Source organism: Lissotriton helveticus, chromosome 1_1 (genome assembly GCF_964261635.1).
Source record: "Lissotriton helveticus chromosome 1_1, aLisHel1.1, whole genome shotgun sequence".
Taxonomy (NCBI): domain Eukaryota; kingdom Metazoa; phylum Chordata; class Amphibia; order Caudata; family Salamandridae; genus Lissotriton; species Lissotriton helveticus.
Genome location: NC_136057.1, coordinates 1,603,311,116 through 1,603,335,037, shown reverse-complemented (window position 1 = coordinate 1,603,335,037; position 23,922 = coordinate 1,603,311,116). Strand labels below are relative to the sequence as shown.

Genomic DNA, 23,922 nt, shown 5'->3' with positions numbered 1-23,922 from the left:
GACGCTCTTGCACAAGTTTCATGCAATTCCAGCATTAAAAAATGCATACTGCAGACTCAGTCCAAGCGCAGAACAGTGAAGTATCCTTCCTCAAAAGGCAAACTATCAAAGAACCAGTCGATAATCAAACAGGAGGAACATGATTAAAACAACAAGACAATTTCCAGAACTTCCAGGTCTGGAAACAACTGCTTAGCTTTTCACTTCGTTCACAAAAGTTATTAAACAGACAAAGAGACTGTTGACACAAACTGAGAGTCCAGTCCATCTTTTTTATTTCTTTTTTTTTTTTTGAAAAATTCCTGACGTTACAGAACTAAACCGAAATGAAATGCATTAATTCCACCCTTTACATTTCATAACAGAAATATCTTCATGAACAAAAAAAAAAAATAACAGAACAGAGGGAAAGCCTTATAAAACTAAAACATGGGTCAGCGATTTTAACAGCTGAAAAAAGGAATTAAAACTTCTCTTAAAAAATTCACGAGTGGATGGGAAGCATAGAAACTGAAATTTACAAACTAGTTAAAACCTGGAATTGCAGACGGCTTGGAAACTACACAGATGGATCATGGGTAAATGAACAGCAGGAAGGGAGCAGAGTTCTGAGAAAGGCCTTGGTGTTCTAACTGCTTCCCATTCCACCAGTCTCTGATGAAAGCCTGAAAAACATGACAGGAAACAAATTAGCCACAAGACACCGGATATAGCACCTCGCCATATACAGACATTAATGCTCTGAAGATACTCCACCCACAGATCCATTTCACATAACTAGAGTGGAATCAACACAAGTTTAAGCTTAATGTTCCAAGTAGTTAGTTCTTGGCCTGCAATATGCATTGCATCATACCATCCTTGAAGGGAAGAGACTTTCATCTAGTAAACCCAGTTCTAGAAGCATCATTGGCAAATAAACCCCTTCGCCACATGTTCAACAAGAACTTTAAATGTTTCGTCACAGTACAACAGTGGGGAGGGGGGTAAGAAATAAAGCTATAAACACACATTACGTTTTACTTAGCAGACAGAAAAAACCTCCATCCTAGAAGAATGGAACCAGGATTTTGATTGTGTATAGTATGTTCCAAATTTTCAATACACTTGGAAGAAAAAGAAAGTCATTTTGGAGACCATTCATGAAAAAGATATAGACTATGCTATAAACACCACAGTGATCAAGACCCACTATTCCAGTTCACTGAACTACTGGTTCTCTAACTGCTATAATATACACACACACGCTTGCCCTATATTCTACTATCAGCGAGAACGGATCAAGACAGAATACACTACTCGTCAGATTAATTCCAAACAGGCTGTGAAGTGGGTTGGAAAGCGCATTGTTGTGCAGTCAAATAACTGAGGTTACCACACACAGAAAAACTGGCAAACACAAAATAAATTGTTTCCAAGTACTTCCTATTCATACGTTACTTCTAAACCCTGAATAGCTAAAATAAAGTTAAAAACAAGTATTTACAATGAAACGGCCTCGCCTTAGAAAAAGTTAGAGCTATTGGCATTGTAAATGACAAAAAATGTTTATATGTGTTGGTTTTGAAAACATAAATAAATGGCAGTCATTCACAATACCAATAGCTTAATCTCTCGCAAATGCGAGACCTATTGCATTGAGCCACACAGAGCCGCACACACCCCGAGCCACAGCCATACACCCCGAGCCACAGCCACACACACCGAGCCACAGCCACACACACCGAGCCCCACACACACACCGAGCCCCACACACACACACCGAGCCACACAAACACACACACACCGAGCCACACAAACACACACACACCGAGCCACACACACACCGAGCCACACACACACACCGAGCCACACACACACACACCGAGCCACACACACACACACCGAGCCACACACACACACACCGAGCCACACACACACACACCGAGCCACACACACACACACCGAGCCACACACACACACACCGAGCAACACACACACCGAGCCACCCACACACACACACCGAGCCACACACACACACACACACACAGAGCCACACACAGCCACACACACAGAGCCACACACACACACACAGCCACACACACACACACACACACAGATAACCAGACGGCAGGTGCCTGCGTCCAAGCGGATTACCAGTAGAGTTGCGCAGATGCACGACGACAACCTCTGCAATCAATACACGTAGAAGAGTACAGTACAATGCGCGAAAAGCGCTACAGTCGGCGAACAACCCTAGGTGGGCGCTTAGAAGTGACCTGAACCTCTGACACCACGTACATATCTTACCAGCGAAGCACCTTTACAACACCCTACAGACACCTACCGTTGTCATACCAGAGTAATACGAACATACACACGTGCTTTGTCTCAAAGGGATGCACAGAACCCTCCCTGGTTGCCTTATTCGCGGCCAGTGAGAAGCTAGCCCTAGTGACTAAGGCCCTATAGAGCAGAAGCAAGCCCTTGCCCCCACATTAAACCGTGACTCAAGATGAGCAAGACCTCCCAGGAGGAGGTATCCTGCAGCGTACAACCCCCTCCCCCAGATCAGACTGACTGGGGGTGGGCGACAGACCCTCTCCCAATCACCGCAGAGCACATCATGAAGTTACACTGAGCTTAACAAGGGTTATCTGGACCAAACACAACTGAGGTGTGACAGGACAGTGGAGCAAGCCCCCGATGCCAACCAATCAGCTACAAGATTCTTACACGCGGGTCTCTGCAGCGGGCGCTCAGCCTGTAGGACTAAACACGAAAAAACCCTCATATTTAATCTATCGGCCGCTAGACTGGTTCTACTGACTCCTCTGCTCAGGCTCCCAGCATTTAGAAGAAGCAGGAAACTGAAGATATTGAGATTATGTAATTAGGCCAGGATCACTAGGTCTTTGAAGAGAGGCGCCGGAATATAGATATGTCACACGTCCCACGTACTCTGCATGTTAGTCGCACTTAAAAACATAACATGCTGAGCAGGGACAAGTAATAGAACCGTCCCCAGTGCGTCCTTCAGGCCACAAACCCTTTTCCCCCAGCAGGTGCATCAACCCACCAAACTATTTTGTGGCTGACGGTGCATAGCTTAAGTTTCTCCGAGGCAGTCACGCGTCGGCATTTACTGCACTGCCCGGGTACCAGAGGACACGGACGCCTGCGCCCACTCACGCCCCAGCAGACCTCACAGGCACTGCAGGCCAGTGTGAGCAGCAGTCAGGCGCAGCTGCACGCCTCTTAGCCCCACCCACTAGTCGTTGAAATACGATCAGCTGCTGGCAGCCGCCACCACCAGTACCACAGCTTGATTAGTGCAAACACAGCACGACTAGCCATAATGACCCGTGACTTATCAGGTAAAGTGACCTGACTGCAATGCATGCAGACACTGCACACCCCGACGTGCAGTGCTCTACTTTACTCACACACCACAGACTAGTTTTCTGTGCATTACACAGATGTCCACGCAATGAGTCATCTTCCCTCATACTCTATTTGCAAAAAAGGGAATCACAGCAGACACCCCGGAAGATCTGGCAAATGGAATAGGACGAAGCAAGGTTGGTCCGGCCCTGCTTTTAAGGCACCTAGTGTCCACAGATGCAGCTTCAAAAGGTGCTCTGTAGAGTCAGGGCGCGACAGTGAAAACAACTTCTAGGCTGTGTTGTCTCTGACAATTCACCATACACACACTGTGCATTAGTGCTGGCGCCCCCCCCCCCCCCCATTCCTACTCTCCTTCATGCACGACTTCCCCTAGGACAACCATCCAATTTTACATCAAGTCTTTCAGTTCCATCTGAACTGAAGCATACCCATCAGCAAACCTCCCGGCTCAGCTCATCGTGTCTTCTGAATGCCAGCACGCCTGCCTCTTCTGCGCATGTGCGCATCGCCATCCTTTCACACGCTCACCCCGCGCAAGCATGCATCACTCTCCGATGGATGCCACATGCCTTCGGGTCCCTGTACTGCCGACCTGCACCCGGCTCTACCCCTCACTGGTGTGTGCCACTGCACGCCATGCACGCTCTGAATTACTTCACGCCCCCCTTACGCTGCGCAAGGGCTCCCAACACTCACCCCTGAGCGGTAGGAAGGGCAGTCATCATTGGGGACGCAGATCTTCTGGATTCAGCTCTGGGTGAGCTCCATGGCAGGCATGGTGGCCGAAGGGCGCTCAACTGTGCAGGGTACAGGGGGCACGGGTTAAGTCTGGCTGCCGGAGCCTCACTGCCTCGGTCCTCACAGCCCCTGCGCTGGTCATGCCTCCGCCTAGTCCACACAGAGCCCTTGCCTCCTCTGCCAGCCCGGGTAACCGACGCCCTCGGAGGTCAGATGGACCCACGAGATCCGTGCCCCTTGTTTCCTCCCAGCTTTGCAGTTCTCTGAAATGTCTGAATCCCGGCTGCTAGAACAAGCGCTCGCCATGACACAGCCTTTTGTCTGTAAGCCCCGTCCCTTTTCAGACTGGGCGCCCAGACTTCCTTCTGACTTAAAGGTTCCTCATCTTCTTTATGGGGCCATCTGGACCCATAAAGACGATAAGAAACCTTTTACTTCAGCAGTAAGTCAAGGAATCCAATCACAAAAAAGACCGGGCTTAGAGAGAAAGGAGAACGTCACTAGGACCTCTTCTCCAATGGCTGGCCACCGTTTAGGAGGCCAGCCAATGGAGAAGAGGGGCGGGGCTTAACCCTCGCTAGTGAAGTTCACACTACAATATAAAATCTCGCGAGCTCGACTGCGCATGTGCGCAGTACGCCACGCGAGACCTAAAAATAAATTACAAAAGGAGTTCCATGATGAAGGGAAGGGGTGGTATTGAATATGGGCAGAGATGATCCGGAAGGGAAAAGGACAAGCTTATATATAGTTGTCAGTTAAGCATTAGGTTGCCTCCGTCAAAAGAGTGCTTTCAAATATACATTAGAAAAGTATTCTAGCCATCACTAAATTTGAAAACTAAAACCGAAATCATAAATTATATAATTTACTACAGTTTTAAAATTAGCTAACCAGAACCATTAGTAGATGGTACACAAATGGTTACATAATGATGTATACCTATTAAAATGTAACAGTTACCAACGTTAAACCTATACTTGCTTCGATCTTTCCAACCTGCACAGGAAAAGAGGCAATTGAGTCTGGGCTATTACAACAGAAGATTGAAAGCACCGAGATAGTGCTCCAAGTGAAAACTTTGTAACTATATTACGTCAGGTCCTTTTTCTTCAGACGTGAACTAGCAGAGGGATGCTTGAAGGAGGAAGAAACTGCTCTTTAAAAATATGGTCTCAATGATTGACTTGGCTGATGGGTGGATACATTAAATTAATTCACAGTCACTCTTGAGATTAAAGTAACAGCCTTGGTTCTGCAGGGTGGGCCATACCGAGGTACGCTTGTTACAAACATTAGTAGATAATGTTCCTGTTGCAAGCCTCGTTACACGTGATCAAAACATATGTTCCCCATTATCTCTCCCCCTCTACATCTTCACTAGACTTACGTTTACCACAATAGAAGGCGACCTATTAAAGTGATTGTATTTCCTTTTTGGTATCTGGCAGAAGGGTAAAGGTTGCATCAGCCATACCAGGTTACAATAACCCAACCCTCATGTTCAACACTACTTTGTTTTTTCCACCAAGAAATTAAACCACTGTATGCCCACATGCCCTCCGCTCTCAACCATTCCAGCTTGACATAATTACTAGCTGCCCAATTATTCCGGTTGCCCTTAACTGAAAAAGACTCCAGTTTTGTTTTAATGACTGCATGCTCCATGAGCATGCCGCAAAAAGCGGCTTGTAAACGGTGGTTCAACTGCTTTTATGTAAAGAGTCCAACAGTTGTGAAGGGGTGTCGAACGGTAGTCTGTAATCGACTCGAAAATTACTATATTAAGCTGGATGGGCAATGAAAGTGAAATTAATAACGGAGACCAACAACTGCGATCCTTTCGACTTGTGTGCCGTCCATCTAGGGACTGAAAGTGTTCCCAGTAACAAGATAATCTCGGGGAAAAGACACTAAATAAAACAGTTTCAAATTTGGAACACTATAGTCTGCACCACAGAAAGGAGACCGATAGCAAGCCTCCCAAGGGGATGATCGGCTCAAACAATCATGGAATGATGGTAGTGGTCCAGACCAAGGGGAATATTTTTTGAGATAGTTATTGCGCTGGTAATTACATGAACCCTTGAAGAAAACAAAGATTAAAACTTACACCGAAGAGAAAGTTAGTGTTAAGAGAGATGCACAAGTGAACCCCATTTGAAATTGGTGGAAATATTTTTAATACAGCAGTTTGAATAAGCAATTAGTTTTGGTTGAAAGTTAGATGGAAAAGCCTACAGCCCCTTATAGTGGAGATGTGTTCCAACCCTCAAACCATTATATTACTATTGCTCCAAGGAAGCCCCTCATATCAGTCAAAACCTGTCGTCAACATAGGTCATACAGCATTTTCAGCACTAACTACAATTTTAAGAAACTGAAGGAAGAAGACCAGTTTGTCCAAAAATCATACAAAATATTCCATGCCAAAGTAATTCATGGATTTATCATGCAGACACGAAAGAACCTCCCACACCGGATCCACCACAGGCAAATGCATTAACCATGGCAAGCTAGGTCATGAAATCTTAGTCCATTGCCTGCACTAATTTTAGACCAGATTTCAGTACCCAGATATCCCGCTGCTGGTTGGCACATCAATAGAAAGGTTTACAATAACCATTCAGTATGTTAATAGAAGTAACCAAAAAAATGTTTGGGTGGAGGTAGAGCAAGGCCAAAACATGATCACTGATCAGGGAAACCATTACCACTCACAATTAAGCAATGCAAGCTGTAAGATACACAATCACAGCACAAACCAAAGGAGGACTGGGCAGGAAACAAGAATTTTATGGGACAAGCGACAGCACACCAATGGTAAAGAGCTTTGGAAAGTCAGCAACAGTTCACAATCAGTTGACAATTTAATGATAGAAAAATCAGATCACATATCTAACGTTGCGGAGCCAAAAATGTAACATTGCTGCAGATCTATCAAATGCAGCAGCATGATTCACTGCAGTTTAGGTAGAAGCTGTAGTTTATTTTCAACTAAAATTGGCCACTGCAGCATGCAACTAGGTTGTCATTTTAGCTAACTTTAAATGGAAAGGGGAGAAGAAAAAACAAGCACTGGCGTTGCCAATAGGTCTCGCAGTAGGAAAGTTGGAGCTATTACAATTGCAAATAACAATGCCTTTTTTTTGTTTTCATTTTAAAAACATAAAGGGCTTTGTCATTTACAAAACCAATAGCTCCAACTTTCCTACTGCGAGACCTATTGGCAGCGTGGAGATGAATGAAACGCCACCACATATATGTTGCACGCAGTACTCCATGTTGATTTCTGCTAGGCAGCCTACTTTAAAAGCGCACATCACTACAAATATATGTTCAATAATCGTGATGCTGCGTGGAGATGAATGAAACGCAACCACATATACTGTTTGTTGCACGCAGTACTCCATGTTGATTTCTGCTAGGCAGCCTATTATGGGTGGGGGATGGCCTTCAACTCTGAAGAATCCCTTGTGCCCGCTTTGAAGTGGAGTGGGGGGTTTTATGGCCCTTCCCTCCATCTGCCGAGACGTGAGCAGCATATGGCGGCCCATCGGAAACAGATGCTTGGATTACTAACCTGGATTGTTGCTAACCTTCACTGGGGCCAGAGCTGGGTTTGGTCTAATCATTTTGTCAGAGTGGTATCGGCTCAGTCCCCGGCAACAGAACTGCGATCTTATTACGCATTTCATGTGCATTCTGCAGCGCCACGTGTGTTTGCAGTTCAAAGCACGTATGCAATTTTTTTTATACATTTACATTAAATAATTACACAGTAAATGTAAAAATACAGTTATAAGACAATATTCGTCAACATACACACCCCATATAAAGTCTGATAGTAATAAGATATCGGTTTTCTTGTAAAAAGAGACATGGTATGGGTAAAATAGGAAGTTAGAGAAACGTTAATAGTTCATACATATAGAACTGATTAAAAATGAAGTGCATATAGCACATATACATTTCACTGGGGATATAATGCTATAAAGCATGGCACTGTAATTCATCTTGCACAATCAAATCTAAAATTGAGTTGTCCATCATCCATGTTACGCTAGATTCGATATTTTAAAAAGCGTGTGCACACGCGGCTTTTTTGCTGCAGAGTACAGTCTGAAGCACGAAAAACCCTGTACATGGCTACACGCTCTATGTACTCCTTGTAGCACTTAGGACCGTGCACAGCGTCGCTTCTTATAGGCTATCCCACTCAGCGCCTCATTTGTCTAGACTTTATTTTTTTAAAGTGCCACAATTTCATCTTTAATTTTCAAAGCTCTTCCTGTCATGTGCCATGGTCTACATTTAGTCTTGTTAACACTGCAATGCTGCCCTGGGTCTAATCATTTCTGATCAGTGGAAATAATAAAATGCTTGGTCTTCCAGCACACATCACTACAAATATATGTTCAATAATCGTGATGCTGCATGGAGATGAATGAAACGCCACCACATGTACTGTTTGTTGCACGCAGTACTCCATGTTGATTTCTGCTAGGCAGCCTACTTTAAAAGCGCACATCACTACAAATATATGTTCAATAATCGTGATGCTGCGTGGAGATGAATGAAACCCCACCACATATACGGTTTGTTGCTGGCTACAGGTGGGAGGGGTCAGGAGCACAGGCCCGCGCGGCTGACCTACATTCAGACAGCTTCAGTGAAGCCACAGAGGGGGGAGCAGGGGAGGACTGCCAGAGACCAGGGAAGAGAGAAAGCAGCCAGGACGGAGAAGAGATGAAAGGCGGAGCGTGGCGGGGGTGCAAACAGAAGTATAGGAGACGGAGGGGGCAGCAAGGCAAGAAAGACACAAAGGACGGGTGGGAAGAAGTGGAAAAGGCAACGCCAAGGGATGACAGGAATAGAAAGAGATAGGAAATGATGATTTTTTCCCCCCAATCACGTGCAGTCCCTTTATCGGAAGTTTCCAACCCCCAAATCAGCCCACCAGGTGTTTGTAAATGTGTCAATTCTTAGAGGAGCGCCCAAATTAAAGGTAACCTCGCGAGAAAGAGACAGACCAGACCACCTCAAATCTGATCAAGAATCAGAGGTACCCGAACTCTGTGAATATGAAGAGAAAAAACGTAGAAGTTCTTCAAGCAAAGTACACACGTTCATAGAAATTAAAAGCAAGAAGTGAACCAATGTATTTGTTTTCTATGTGTACGTAGAAAGCTAGATGGGCGAGTTAGGTGGAGAGCGAAAGCTAGAGAAGAAGCATGTGGGCCGGGAAACTGAAAGTACGGCCGGCCAGCGGCCGGCCATGAATAATTAGGGGAGGAGAAGATCTGATCAAGAGTCAGAGGTACCAGAACTCAGTGAATATGAAGAGAAAAAATGTAGAAGTTCTTCAAAGTACACACGTTCATAGAAATTAAAAGCAAGAAGTGAACCAATGTATTTGTTTTCTATGTGTACGTAGAAAGCTAGATGGGCGAGTTAGGTGGAGAGCGAAAGCTAGAAGAAGCATGTGGGCCGGGAAACTGAAAGTACGGCCGGCCGGCGATGAATAATTAGGGGAGGAGAAGCCGCACAGCACACGCTGGGAGAAGCCCTTTGATGTGCTGTGCGGCTGTGAAAAAAATGCAATTAGGAGGGAGGGAGGGAGGCTGATGCGCGTGCTTGTTTCACGTGAACTTAAAGAAAACCGCACGAACGAAACCCTTGGTTTCACGAGCGTTTCGAGGACATGAATTCTCGCTCCGCTCAATGCGCTTGCGTGCATTGATAGGTCGCGAGACCTAAAAAGCTCAAGACCAAGTTTCTTTTCGTTAGTGTGAAAGCCAATAGTGCATTTTGCTTTTTCTGCAGTCAGGCTTATACCTACTAATTCTGACTAATCAAAAATAGCAACCCCTCCATGGACTAAGAAAAGATGATCTCTACATACAGAAGCAAATCCAAGGCATGAAGACTTGCCAATGAAAGCATATAAAATGTATAACCGCAGCAGGGACGAGAGCCCAGAGGAAAACTCAAACAGACTGCAGAAGAAAACAAGCATTTGCAATGCAATAGGTCTCGCATTTACACAAGTTTGAGGTATTGGCATTGTAAATGACAATGCCTTTTATTTAGGTTTATTTTTTTTTTTAAAACATATATAAAACGCATTGTCATTTACAATGCCAATAGCTTAAACTTGCGTAAATGCAACACCTATTGCATTGCAAATACCTGTTAGAACTGGTGGTGCTGAGTACCAGCAGGACCTGGCCCACTTAAAACCCTGGTAATACGAATGAAATGAGCAATAAATGGCGGATCGGTAGAATACTCTAGTTAGCTGCTGGGCACGCCCCCAAAATAAAAACTTAAGAAAATAAAAGATGTAAGATTAGAATTAAATGGAAACCTGTGAAGAAGAATATGCAAAACTAAATTGCCTGGAGCGAAAGCCCTAGCACTTAAGCACACTCACTTTCATCTGAATGTGTATTTATGATCACACCAAACACTGAGAGGTCAATAGCAGGGCTCGACTGGCCGTAGCGGGCACCGGGTGTTTCCCCGGTGGGCAGCCAGGGTGGGGGCTGGTTTTGGGGACAGGGGGGCCATTTTTGTTACCGGGGGTGGGCAGTTTCAGCCCCCTGCTCAGTAGAGCCATGGGCTGGAGTGGGCTGACCCATTGCCTCAGACATCATGCTGTCATGGGCAGAAAAAGCATATTATTTCACCTAAATAGATCAACGGCTGGACAGGGCTGACTCAAAGTCCAATGTATGAATATGTATAACATTGTTTTGTGAATGTTTTTTATTATGGGAGCCTGCCAGATGCTAACGCATTCAGATTGGATTAAAAAATGAGATTATTAAACATACATCTAAGTGCTACTCAAAGTTAAACAAGTATAAAATGACAGTTGGCATGTAAATATACAGTCCCTTCTGAAAGGCCTAGCATGCATTCTCAAAGCAAATCTACATCAGAGCTTTTCAGACCCCTTGCACCTGACCTCTAACCTCGCCCATAGCATTAACCATTGGCTAGAGACCATAACTAGCTTTGGGGTCCTGCCACTGAGAATAGGCTTTGGCACAAGGCAACTATCTGCATTTAACCCTAAAACTACAAGTATGTACAGCACTGAAGTTGGCAAAACAATGCACCCATCCTGAGTCGGCCTATGTTAGCTCCCAAGGATGTAGAACCACTGAACACCCCTGCTTTCACTGAACACCTACAAACAAGGAGAGACGGCGCACTGCTGGCGAGAGACCGGGGAGATAGAGAGAAACCCCGGCCAAAGCCAGGTCCCAGATGGAGCTGTCTAAGTCAAGAGATGTCACTATGAAACCTCAGTGTGAGGGAGATAGTTCACCCTCACTACCACTTAGGCAGCTGAGGTTGCCCTGTTGATCTTCAGGCCAACAAGGAATACATTCGTAAGTTCCAGGATGCGGATGTAAACAAACCCGCAAATATAGAGCTACAAGAGGCAAACAGTGACAAAAAATCGTGACGCAAACGGAGCAGGATCCTAGTGTGCGCTCATTAAGAGCCGAACAAAAGCAAGGCATACGGATGCTATTCTTATAGCGTCCAGCGCTGCAAAAATAAATATATCATTTTTTGTTAACCCGCATTTTTTTTTTTTTTTTTTTAAACACACTGGCGCCATTTCAAGCCACACATTTAAACAAGGACTAGATATTTGATGCATTCCTTCTTGCCTTTACCACGTCATTCCGACTTCCGATGTAAAATCACACTACAACTAGCGGAAGTCAGGCAGCCTTCGTTGGGACGTGGGCGGGGCCTGCAAAGAAACAGGAAGGAACTGCCGGGAGAACGTCCTGGAACCCTGCACGCTGAATGCTGGCTGCCGAGGGACACGCGGAAAGAGCCCGGTGAGAGGGAGGGGGGTGTACGCGTGTGTGTTCGGGTGTGTCTGTGCGTGCGGGTCTGTTTAAGGGGGGGTGCGTGTGTATGCAGTGTGTGCCTGTGTATGTGCGCATGCGTGAGTGTGGCTGTGAGTGTGTTTGCGCACGGGAATATGAGGCACGAGATGGGCACGGCACCGTGCGCGCCCACGAGGTCAAATCTGCGCTCGTGCCCCTCTCGTGTCTACATTCCCAGAAACGGGCAGCAATAGATCTCGAGCAGACTCTGCTCAACCTAAAAAGGAGCCTTTGCTAAGATCTTGAGATCTACCCTAGAGAAAAGAAATTAACCAGTCTACTACTGAGACCCAGCAGGGAGTCGCAAGTATTTTGGTTGGGCAGCGGCAGTCACAATTAAGTCACAGAAATAAAAATTTAAAAAATCTAATTATAGGAACAGCCAAAACACTGCCAGTAACAGGTAATTAATACAACTAGTCAGGCAACTTCCAGCTTGTAAACTTCTCCCTCCATACATACATAGAACCCTGCAACTATATCTCACATTCGCCAAAAAATTAACAGACTAGTGAGGCCGATTTAAAGTAGATGAGACTTAGGGCCTCATGCTCAGAAGTATTTAAAATTGTTGTTTCCAGTCAGAGGACACCATTCCATTTTCTAAAAAAGCAAAAGATCAACGATTAGTGACTGCATCAAGAGGGATAAGCAGAGATCACATACTAAACTCAAAGGAGAACCCTCGCCCAAAAAAAGCAAACTTAAGCCACTGCCAGAAAATGGGACCAGAGTTGAGTTTTTGGGACCATGCACTTGGAGCATAAATTCTACATGGTTCACCAAATTATGAAAAATGATTGCAAAGAACATTAAAGTATGTGGCAATCTGGAAACGTCAGAAGTCTTTAATATAGGGTTCATTGACACTGTTGATGACTCTGGGGGAAATGGTTCAACACCAGAAGTTGATCAAATTATAAATGAAGCGTCAGAACTGCCACTAACTTTAACTGATTTAACTTCAGCTCATCTCAAAATCCCAAGAACTCCAAACTAGTTCTGGAGCTCCCATTCTGGACAAAATCCCTTTCAATTAAACCTTGTGTACAGAAGGTATTCCTCAGGGAGAAAGGTTAGACATGTATAAACAGAACCATAAAGATTTCATGACAATTAAAAATCGATGTCCAACGTAATGTTAATTTTTTTTTCCATGGTAGGGAACCTCCAGATGCCTTGTAAAGACAACGTGGAGGCTTAATGTGGTTCGATTTGTATGCTAAATATCTAGTTTGACATTCACGGACCCCTTTTCTGCTTCCACTTAATGGTTATCTGAATGCTTATGGGCACTTTTAAAGTACAAAAGCTGATACGGTCTCTTCCCATTTGTGGGATCAGTAATTAGTATTTGAAGGAACAGAGGGGAAAAACTAGCCATTTAGCTTATTTAAACTGAAATCTGAGTCACCTGTACCACTTTTAGAACAGGAAAATTACATGGGCTTAAACAGATCTGAGATTTAAGGGAGCAGCTAGTCCAGAAATCAGTGCTTTTATACTAGGATAGTCAATCTAGAAACAGTGATGGGTACAATATACTGTAACCTTTAGTGGTCAGCAAGCTCGAGTTAGACAATAGTAGCAGAATAAATCAGTGCTTATGGCCATTAAGGATACGGTGGAGAATATTTAACGGCAACATTTTTTTTTATTAAGTTCTTATGAAGTCTGGTAGTGTCTGCTCAAACACCCTCACAGCAGTCACTTTCGATAAACCACAACAATAACAGTTGCAAAGCCACTGGGATGAGCATTGGTAAGCCATTTTCATTTATTGCAACCATATGCCAAAAACTAAACTTGCTGCCACCAAAGTGTGGTGGCAGCATGTTTGACATATTTAAAACCAAAAAACAATCTCATGTTCAATTGGAAAATAGGTTGTGCAAGGAAAGGTAAAACAGCTTTGTAAAACAGCTCACCTGTGACCCACCTCTTGTTTTTTTGACCTACCTATGTAAGTATGCACCTTGTACCCAACTACCTCAACGATTACCTCAACTATTACATTCTATTACTCTATCACCCCCGTGTCCTGTAAAGCGCTCTGATATCTGCAAAGATCTTGTTCGCGCTATATAAAACTTTCAAAATAAATAAATAAATGGGTGCAACTTGGACAGTTTAAGGATACAAGGCTGAAGACTGCCAATGCTGTTTCATCCCCCCCTCAAAAAAAAAAAAAAAAAAAAAGGCCACTAACCCTAGCACTGAAATGCACTTTAGGCATATGTGCACGATTAGTAAAAATGCTTTCACAAAATAGAAGGCATTCAGGTGCAGTGCTCAGTGGAACGATCTAATGCCCCATACTGTGACAGAATCTCAAATGTGAATTCCAACTGAGCGAGCAATGGCTCGAGAGCCCCAATGGACCCTCAATGTATGTATACACGTGTGAATTTGTTCGATGCTTACAGAGCAGCCAAAGCGATCCTTAAACCAAACAAACCTTTATTTAAAAAAAAAAAGTGAATCCAGGAAGGTACCCTTAACGTATCCGAGTGAGAAAGAAAACGAGATGGATCAAGGAGCACCTGCTAGTTATTGGCAAACCTGCTTTCAAAGGATCCAAACCAATCTGTGGGTTGCAGAGGTGGATTACTGCTCTTTGCATCCCCAAAACATTACCTGAATACAGGCATCATTTAGCCTTACACTCCGCCGGTAAACGTTAATATAACTCAGGGCAACCATTCAGATACCCGTAACATTCAACTTTATAAATTGCATGATGGAAACTCCATGGGATTCTTGCAGCTGCTGGGGGTGGTTGGAGAATAAAAATACTTAAACTTAAGGTTTATTTGTACCTTTCGAATTTAAGCAACAGACCAACTGTTTAACTTGGATAGCTGGTGCCAAATTAAAGTGCTGACCTGCCCCAGTTGTACTTCAAATGTAAGCTGTCCGCCACTGCAGCAACAAAGCAGTTAAATCATTCCATATCCACCCACAAAAAAAAAAACCATTTGCAATGCAATCTGTCTCACATTTGGGACCTTATATGTATTTAGCTATGCAGCACATTTGCCTGGGTGCTGAAACAACTGTTCTTTAACAGAGGGAAAGTAATCACCAAACTGCGTGACATGCCAGGTATGTGAACACATTGAGAATGTTTGCCTTTCAGCTGGAAATGGTATAGTCCAAAGCTCTGATTAACAAAATGAGGGCTTTTGGTGTTCATATCACTGAAAATACATATTGTTTACAGGTGCTCCTGGAAGACAACTTGCATGGACTGGAATCTAGGGAATGCTTAAGTGATTCTGGTATTTTACTGACCTCTGCTGGTCGTTTTCTATCAAGACCGTTAAATAGACATTTGAACAAAAAAAGTCCCTAATCAGACAAGTCCGCTCATCTCAAGAGCCCACAAAGTTACACAAGTATATACAAGAGGTCTCGAATGCTCGACCTAAAAAAGGAATTGTAAACAGCTTCATATGTATTGTAAATTGTGGCATATGCTGCATTACCATCAAAGTACTGTTAGCCTACTGAGCTACTGCTAAATGATGAAGACCATTTGGGTGTTCGTGTTCCAAGTCCAACCCAATAATCAATGGAAATCTGGTCCGGATGAAAACGCCCAGGGGCTCCGAAAGAGGTCTACAATACTCAATGGAAACAAGTCGAACAACGTTGCAGTACAATCACACACCATATTGACAGACTGAGATTTTCAACACCCATCTGTGGGGATATGGCCACATTATCCAAAAGCAAAATGCAGACATTTACATAGATTGTTAAAATGGAGACTATTTTATTCAACACATTCAAAGTTAAACAATTCAATGTTCATAAGCATTAACTACAACTAGGTTTATATATCAAGTTAAAGAACATAAGCTTAACACTAGACAAATTCGCATCACTTTTTTTCCACTGTCCTTTTTCAGAAGACTCCTTTGGGTGAGCCCTTCTTACATTTAATTAAAAAAACAAACATACAATCTCACATTTCGAAATAAAAACAAAAAAGGTTTTCTTCAATGTTTTCCTCTACGGGATCCCCATGCTGCCACCATCAAAGGTCTGCCCTTATGCACTCAATAAGGAGAGAACCTTGGTTTGTCCGATTTCAGTTTGTTAGTAATACCCGATACGGCTGCAGAGACGGCCCCCTTAGCGCCAGACACAACATTTAGAGCCAGGAGAGGGACGGGTTTCATGCCAAGCAGACTGGAGACACAAGGGGCGGTCGGAAGAGGGTTGGGAATGCTGGAGTCGGAGGAGACCCCCGCTGTCACAAGCGAGGGGGTGGTGGAGGAGGAAGGGGTGGAAGGTTGAGAGAGGTTGATGCTGAGGTGATCAGGGGTCGCGCCGGAGGCAGTCTGAGAGGGTTTAGCACTTTCTAAACTGTAACAGAGAGAGGAGAAAAGGAACAAAACACGGGTGGGTGGAAGGGAAGACTGAGGATAGTACACGAGGATAAAATAAACAGCATCACCCCCAGGCCTGCAATTATACTATCTTCACTTAAGGACCCTTAGCATGCACAATTGTCATTCACAGTGAATCGCATGCGCCCTCCCCAAAAGTGCACCACCCAAATCCCGCCAAATGGCGCCCCTACACTTTCAACTGCGCAGCAACACATTCTCATTTAATGACGAAGCAGGCACTTCTCTGCAAAGTTAAGTGGCACGTGGAGACGATTACCAAATATGACAACTGGAGATGTTGCAGTTTGCATCCACATTTGTACAACCTAATGCAAAACCCTACTCCAGGGCAGTACGGTAAAAGTACACAGTTACCTTTTTCACAAGAACCACCATTAATTCTGTCAATTTAAAAAAAAAAAAAAAAAAAAAAAGCTAGGTAATGTTACATGTTGAGGAAATAGAAACACTTACCCAAGGGGAGCATAGACGAACCGTGACCAGGTTAGGTTACTAACTGTTCACTGAACTGTCCCAAAGATCACTTACCAGTAGTTCTGCGGTCAGGCTTCGTGGGTGTACGAAGACATGACTGCTGGAAGCTCAACACTTATACCATATATAGGCTGGGGAAATGGGGAGCACCTCGCCAGCCTAAGGCCCATGCAATAAGAGCAAAAAAATTAAAGCCTCCATGGGAAACAGCTGCCGTCCACACCCGTGCTTCTGTACATTTAGTCTACCCAAGAGGTGGTTTTGGGGCAAGTTGGGCTGCAAGCTTAAGTTAGGCACTCGGCTAGATGAGACGAAAGTAAAGCAAGCCAGATGAGTGCGACTGATGGAGAATAGCTGTAGCAAGATGGCAGACGATAAAAGGAGGTGCCAGACTCCTTCATTGGAGGGTGGCAAGACAATGCTGACAAGGAAACAGGCCAGATGGAGTTGCAAGGATAGAAACGACACGGTAGACCATACATGAAGTGGACAGTAAGTTCGAGACCCATCTTACAGGAATAGACGAATTTCCATGTGTAACCCCCCGCGGGAGAATGGCTCAATTAGAGTCCATCGAGAACCTACGCTTTGTTGGCCTATCTTCAACGGCCGATCGGAATACTCTATCCCCACGGTTAGTCTAGCAAGTAATCAGATGCTGGTAGACAGTAATGATACATGCCAAAAAAGAGAAATTGCATATTCAATCTGTACCCAAGGCCAATCCCTCTACTACAGCAAGGGACATGACCACTTCTGGATGCAAGCAAGATTTAAGTTTCCCCAAGCTAGCATAGAATGAAGAAACCACAAGAGTGCAGTTGGACAAAGGGGAAGCAAATGGAATAAGCTGCTAACTGTCAAGTGTTTAGTCTTCAAGCACTGCTCTGAGAATAAGCCGGAACAGGACACCCTCATCCAACAAGGTCATCGAGGGTAGAGAATCAAGCCGTTGGACGACAGGTCAAACCTAGTAATACATATTCAACACCATGCCCCAGCAATTCCCTCGCGGTGATAGAATGGCGTCCATACCCTCTACTTACCAGTGGACCCACAACAGAATGGCAACGTCTAATCAGGCTGCTGATTGAAAGGACACCCAAAGCCAGTCGTCGAAAACAGCGACAAGCATGGCAGCTGGCTTCCAGAAGCAATACTGCCCATATCCAGCCTAACTGTATTAGTGTCTGGCAATAACACATGGACTGGTGATAATGTGCGTCTGTATGCTCACTTGTTGGAAGCCCAGTGATACAGGATCACAATTGTTCCACATACTTCAGCTTTACGAAACCTCGGGCTTTGTACCAAGCCTTGCGCGCTTCCAGTGCAAATCATAAAAGGTTACGAACACAAATCTTCCTGTGTAGTGGCGGGTATACAAGCAACTACTGGAAGGTCAGCTACCATGTAATAGTTTAAGTAGTGGTGTTAACACTAAAATGAAATTGACTGCGTGGCTAGAGACTGCACCAAAGTGTCTTGCCCCGAAAGACTCCGAACCCAATCTTTGTTCGGCAATGTGATCATAGCATAGAGTATTTGAGGGAGCGTGGTGGTTTTATGCCGTTTACGAAGTGTAATGTTGGATGTATCGGCCAGATGAGATAGTGCAATGCAACGTGCTAGATCTCCAGTGTGCATTGGGAACAAGTACATTTGTCAATTTACTAAAGCCACCAAGAGTATTCCAGTGGCTCACCTGGATGCGAACAGAGGTCCTGTGACACCTCCGGGTTAAAAGAGTTCAGTAAGTGCTCTAATCCTGAAGTCTTGGAAGGCCTGTGGGATAACCATAAATGCTTTCCTTGCGTCAAAGAAGAAAATAGACCTACTCTAGGATGCTAAACTACATCCCACAGTCCCTACTGCAGTGAGGACGCAATGGCATTACCAGACAAACCATCGAATGAAGATAGTTTGAAAGCTGTTGTACCGGCTATTCCGTCAGGCTCACTGAAAAGGGCAGAGCAGGAGGGCAACACAATAGTCAGCTTCGAGTGAAGCCATCATAGTGAAAGTTAATCTAATGCCCATTGGTTTGTTGGCAAAAAACACATACCACGGCCAAACTACACAGTATTAGGCAAGGCTGGATTGGGCCCACTTACCTGACATTGATGAGGTACTGTGCCAGGCTAATGCTGGCAGCAGATCCAGTGATGGTGACTTGGCGCTCAGTAGAACCTTCCACAGGGTTAGCGATTTTGATTTGCGCCCCCGACATCTGGCGAATCTCATTGATTTTAGAGCCTTGACGCCCAATGATGCAGCCGATCAACTGAGGGGGAGAAACATTTATTAGCCAACTGATGAAGTCCTGGAACAGCCGAACAATATTTCCCATGCATTCTTTGTTCTGCCTTCTTGATGGCTTTCAATTATCCCGAGGGTCCTTAGTTTACTGTTCAATCCCATTACACCACTTACACGAATAATGGAAGTAGATTTATTAGGCATGGGGTCGCTCAACACTTCTACATGTCCTTTAGAAACAATCACACGGTATACTGTCCCAGCCCTTCTTAACTCGGTTACGAAACTCCAAGTGATTTATACTCCCACGCATTAGGAATTTAATTCTTGCGTTGTGGGTCAAGAAATTACCATTCCAGTTTAATTTTACCCTATAACAATTAAACACTACCCATCTCACTAGTGAGAAAGGAAACCAAACTCCTAGACTACTCGCACAGGATAGAAAATGGACAACTGGGGGCCACATCAAGTGTTAGAGTACCCTAGCAGTAAAACGGTGCTTCTTTAGGGTTTCAAATGTAGTGCAGGCTAAGTGCTTACGTCATTCGGAATGGTGAGTTCATGAGAAGTGGTTGGAGCAGATGCATCGATGCCACCTAGAAGAGAAAGTATAACAAGTTCAGTCAGTACAACATTCAACGGAAACCACTGTTCCATTGTAGAACGCGTGCTAAAAATGCGCAGTTCCAGAGATCAGTATGTTGACCAAAGAAAGGTACAAAAATCCATACCACTGAATCCGGTGTTTCCCCCACCATGAGACATCGGAAAGTGAGACTGTTGCATTGCCAACTGGTGCAGCTTTGTGAGCTGTAGAGAGAAAGATATAGTTAAAGACCAGACCACACCGCTCTGTAGCAAACCAGCAACAAGACCGCATTAGCAACCTGAGCGTGAAAGTGAAGCAGTTGTATGGCGTGCGTGAAGTGCTGTGGGTAGCAGGCAGAGAACCAAGGACACTCCCTTTCACAGCAACATCGACCCGTAGGCAAGTTACCAAACTACAACGTAGCTATACAAGTCACTCGTACCATTTGATGACCAAGAGCAGTGCCTGCTCGCTATGCTACTACCTACCATCGCATCTCCACCTATTGAAAAAAATACCTGCCGACTCAAGGCTAATACGTGCCATACACAAGGTAAGCTGCAATCGAAACAGGAAATGGCCAACAAGTATCTTGTTGATGCACGCCATTGAGGGTAGACACTGGCTGGCTGTTCTACCTGCCCTCTAGAATTCTAGCATTAGGGGTATGCAGGTCAATTAAGTAAATTTCTAACATCTGTAGGGACTAACGTAATATACTATAATTATCGTTTGAATCCCGCCTCTTATGAGCTTTAGTGAACAACCAAGCCATTATAATAAATGTTGTATACAAAGCTCAAAACAGATTTTGAATGAATTCTAGCCTACACGATCTTCGTGCCAGGCACCAGCTACCAGGTGAAAAAAAAAAACATTAACACCAAGGGGCGCAAACTACTCAAATCGGTTATAGAATGCTTTGGGAGAAGAGAGTAGATTTGAAGTTAATATTCATACTACATGCATGCAAACTGTCATTCGGTCGGCTTACTTTAAATGAAAATGTAGCCTCCGCAATTAAGACAAACATACAGCCACGGTGCACACAAGGACTGCACAGGGCGTCCTGCCCAGCAGACAAGCCCCTTTAAACACCAAGTTCATGCTCAGTGAAAGCTCTGTTGATTTGAATCAGGATTATAAACTCCTAACATCAGAAAAAAGGAAGGAAAACTTCGGCTCCAAACTGATCAAACCGATCAATTTCCAAGAAAGTTTTCAGAGTGGACAGATAATACTGCAAACAAGTCATGAGTTGCAGTCACAGCTGTCTGCCATGGACCGTTACGGGTGCCGCAGAACAAAACCTGCGTTTCCATTGTTACTGGTGCATAAGTCGCTGCCTTGCCATGAAACAGATTCAAACCAGTCGCCCAGTCTTCCATAACCCTGTTAACTATTAGCGTGGTTGGATTCCAACACAACAGTAGAACACCGCATGCTTATTTTGCACCTCGGACCATGAGATGGTTATCGGAACGTCCTTGGCAAAAAGGACGCTCTTCTAATAACCAAAGGGGCAGTTTGAGGCCACAGATAATATCGTACTGCAGTCAGCTGTCCAATTTCTCATTTAATAAAAAATTAGGATTGATGATAGTTACTCGAGTGTAAAAAAACTTACATCTGGCTGTGGAATGGCATACTGTCCTTGAATGGTATAGGCCTATAAGAGGAGGAAAACAGTCCTATTAGGCACCAGGAAGGAAAACTAACCAGAGGTGGGGGGGGGGGGGGGGGGTGGGGAGTGGCAGCGAGGCAGGCAAAGTCCAGTTACTGAAAAGTAAGCATGCATCAAAGGAAAAGCATGTATCCGCAGTGGAACAGCAGCATGCACAAGGTCATACTTTGTTAGTTTTGTGTAGGTCTGGGATGCCAGAGCAACAAAAAGATACACATACAACGATGCATGCACAGTCAGCACGTTACTTTAACTTAATGATTTTTGGGCCCACATCACAAGCCTTCCACACAAACCACCCATCCCACAAATACCCCCATCAATTTCAACTAAAGCTTAATGGAGCCCCGTGAACAGAATTCCAAAGAGTTTAGGTAAAATACAAATATATAAATTAAAAATTTAAAAACAGAGACAAGCAAACACAATCTGTATTCAACACTTTGGTTAAGTTTGGTCAGTCTTTATAAAACAATGAATAGAAACTGATATTCGCTCCCAGAAATCTAGTTAAACAGGTAACAGCCAAGAAAAGTTTGTCTCTAATCTGAAATGTAAGGTGCACAAGAAACACATTGTTGTAAAGTCCAATTGATTGTCATACTGATAAACCAAACAAACAGATTCGTCCAATGTCACCATCAATTATGGGAATACAATTAATCAAGTAACATGGAAGGTAGGTTCAAAAAGACAGTCTGGGTTCAGGTTTCAAGCAGTGAACCAAAAAAGAAAAGAAAAAGAAAACCCAGACAGGCCAACAAAGGCAGCGCAAAAAAAAAACAACAAAAAAAACGGAGGGCCCTTAAAAAAATGTTTTGCTTAAACAAGGTTTCTGGCATTGTGGGTCAGAGAATTATTGTTTTATGTAGAGAAAAAAAACCGTGTTTGTCTAATTATTCAGGAAAGATATCAAAGCTAAATGCAACAACGCACACACACTTCAAATTAAGACCTGCAAGACAAACCAGCAAGTGCCCAGCTGTGCCAAGCTAATTTTAAAACTATTCTGATTCTCTCAGCTGTGTGCTAAGACGAGGGTTGGGGAGGGGACACTTGTCTAGCATTTGATAAATACTGCAACATTGTACCAAAAAAAAAAAAAAAAAGTGGACCTACCCCATGGAGATCCACAGCATCTAGGGAGACACCGCCTGTGTGGGACCTCCGTCCCTCCCACAGGTCAGTCTCACATGCGTGTCCTCCGGCTTGCCGTGACACCTGTTGAACAAAGCGAAAAGGGATAGTTATCTTTCAGGTAACAGCAAGTTCAATTTATATCCTCATTCATTAGGCGGAGTAGCCAGGCGTCTAGTTCAAGGATCCAAAAGAAACTTTCTGAACTCATCTGTTCCTGAAGCTCTTATCTAGGGCGATTTGGAGGAGCTACTGGGAGAGACAGCTAGTTGCAAAGTACAGCTTCAGTTACAGCGAAGTCTGCTTATAGCATATTACGCTCTGAAGAGAGTTTGATAGGCTCTATGATCCTCCTTGGAGGAAGCATACACTGCTAAGATTGGTTTTTGCTCTCAATGAAACAGCCTTCAATTCACAACAGGTGTCACAAATTAAAGGACAAGCATGACAGCAAAGGATTTGCAGCAGGCTTCACGTGGCCGCAAGCTTGGATATGCAGAACACTCAAATCTCAGCTTCTTATGGATCAGCCTAGTTACAACAGTCCTTGCTTCGGTAAAAGCAGGCCCACGGCCTTATGGGCAGTTTTAATGTGGCAGCCAGACTAGGTAAAATGTAGCTCCTTTGTTAGACTCCTAGGAGACCATCATGTGGAAACCCAGTCTGACCACGCTCTGGAACAGTTTAGGACTAAGGAAATTCCTGCACTTGCAACCAATTTATAAGATGAAACCTGCAGTCAGTATTTATCTGTGCAGCTACAACTCACATTGGTATAATTAGACCACCCAACATCCCCCAAGCCTGAAGAGAAGTTACATTCTTAAACAAAAAATATAACTACGTCTTTCTGTGCGTCTGATCAGTGGCTGCATTTACCTAACTTCTGCCTCTGCAGAGGAATAATCAAATATATCGGAGGAGAGGCCATATAAATCACAACAAATCAAGTGAAGACATTAAAGATAAGTTGGTATTAGGCTAGCCACAACCAGTAACTCTAGACCCTCCGTTTAGGGACATACTGTGCTTTCTGAAAAGAAACAGATCTACTCATAACCCTACGATGGTAAGTGTGATTTCTGTCGAGGAGTTAAGAGATGCAGTGGTCACTAAATGGCTCCACCGGATTCTAGCTACCTTTATTGCCTTCATCACGACCATCTGGAATACATACATATTTGGATCCAAGAGCTAAACCCTTTGATTTACAGGGCACGTCAAATGAGGATATGAACAAAACAGGCTATCAGAAAGACAACTAAATTTGTGCTTTGTTGTCCATGTGACATCTAGGGCATGCACTGAGTG

The 23,922-nt window shown here is 44.1% G+C and overlaps 1 protein-coding gene across 10 annotated transcripts in view; it reads right to left on the bottom strand.

The window, feature by feature from the left end:
* Positions 1-252: 252 nt before the first annotated feature.
* PCBP2 (poly(rC) binding protein 2) overlaps positions 253-23,922 on the bottom strand; it is a 37,918-nt gene continuing 14,248 nt past the window's right edge. The window contains exons 9-14 of one of the 10 annotated variants that reach the window (XM_078687794.1): positions 22,594-22,695; positions 21,418-21,459; positions 19,933-20,011; positions 19,742-19,797; positions 19,054-19,223; positions 253-665 (exon numbers count right to left, since the gene is read on the bottom strand). In XM_078687794.1, coding sequence (XP_078543920.1) covers positions 629-665; positions 19,054-19,223; positions 19,742-19,797; positions 19,933-20,011; positions 21,418-21,459; positions 22,594-22,695 — 486 coding nt within the window. In that variant the 3' untranslated portion in view covers positions 253-628. Of the gene's footprint in view, positions 666-15,798; positions 16,419-19,049; positions 19,224-19,741; positions 19,798-19,932; positions 20,012-21,417; positions 21,460-22,593; positions 22,696-23,922 lie in introns of those variants that run through there. The other 9 variants (XM_078687758.1, XM_078687820.1, XM_078687810.1 and 6 more) reach the window with 9 other exon arrangements.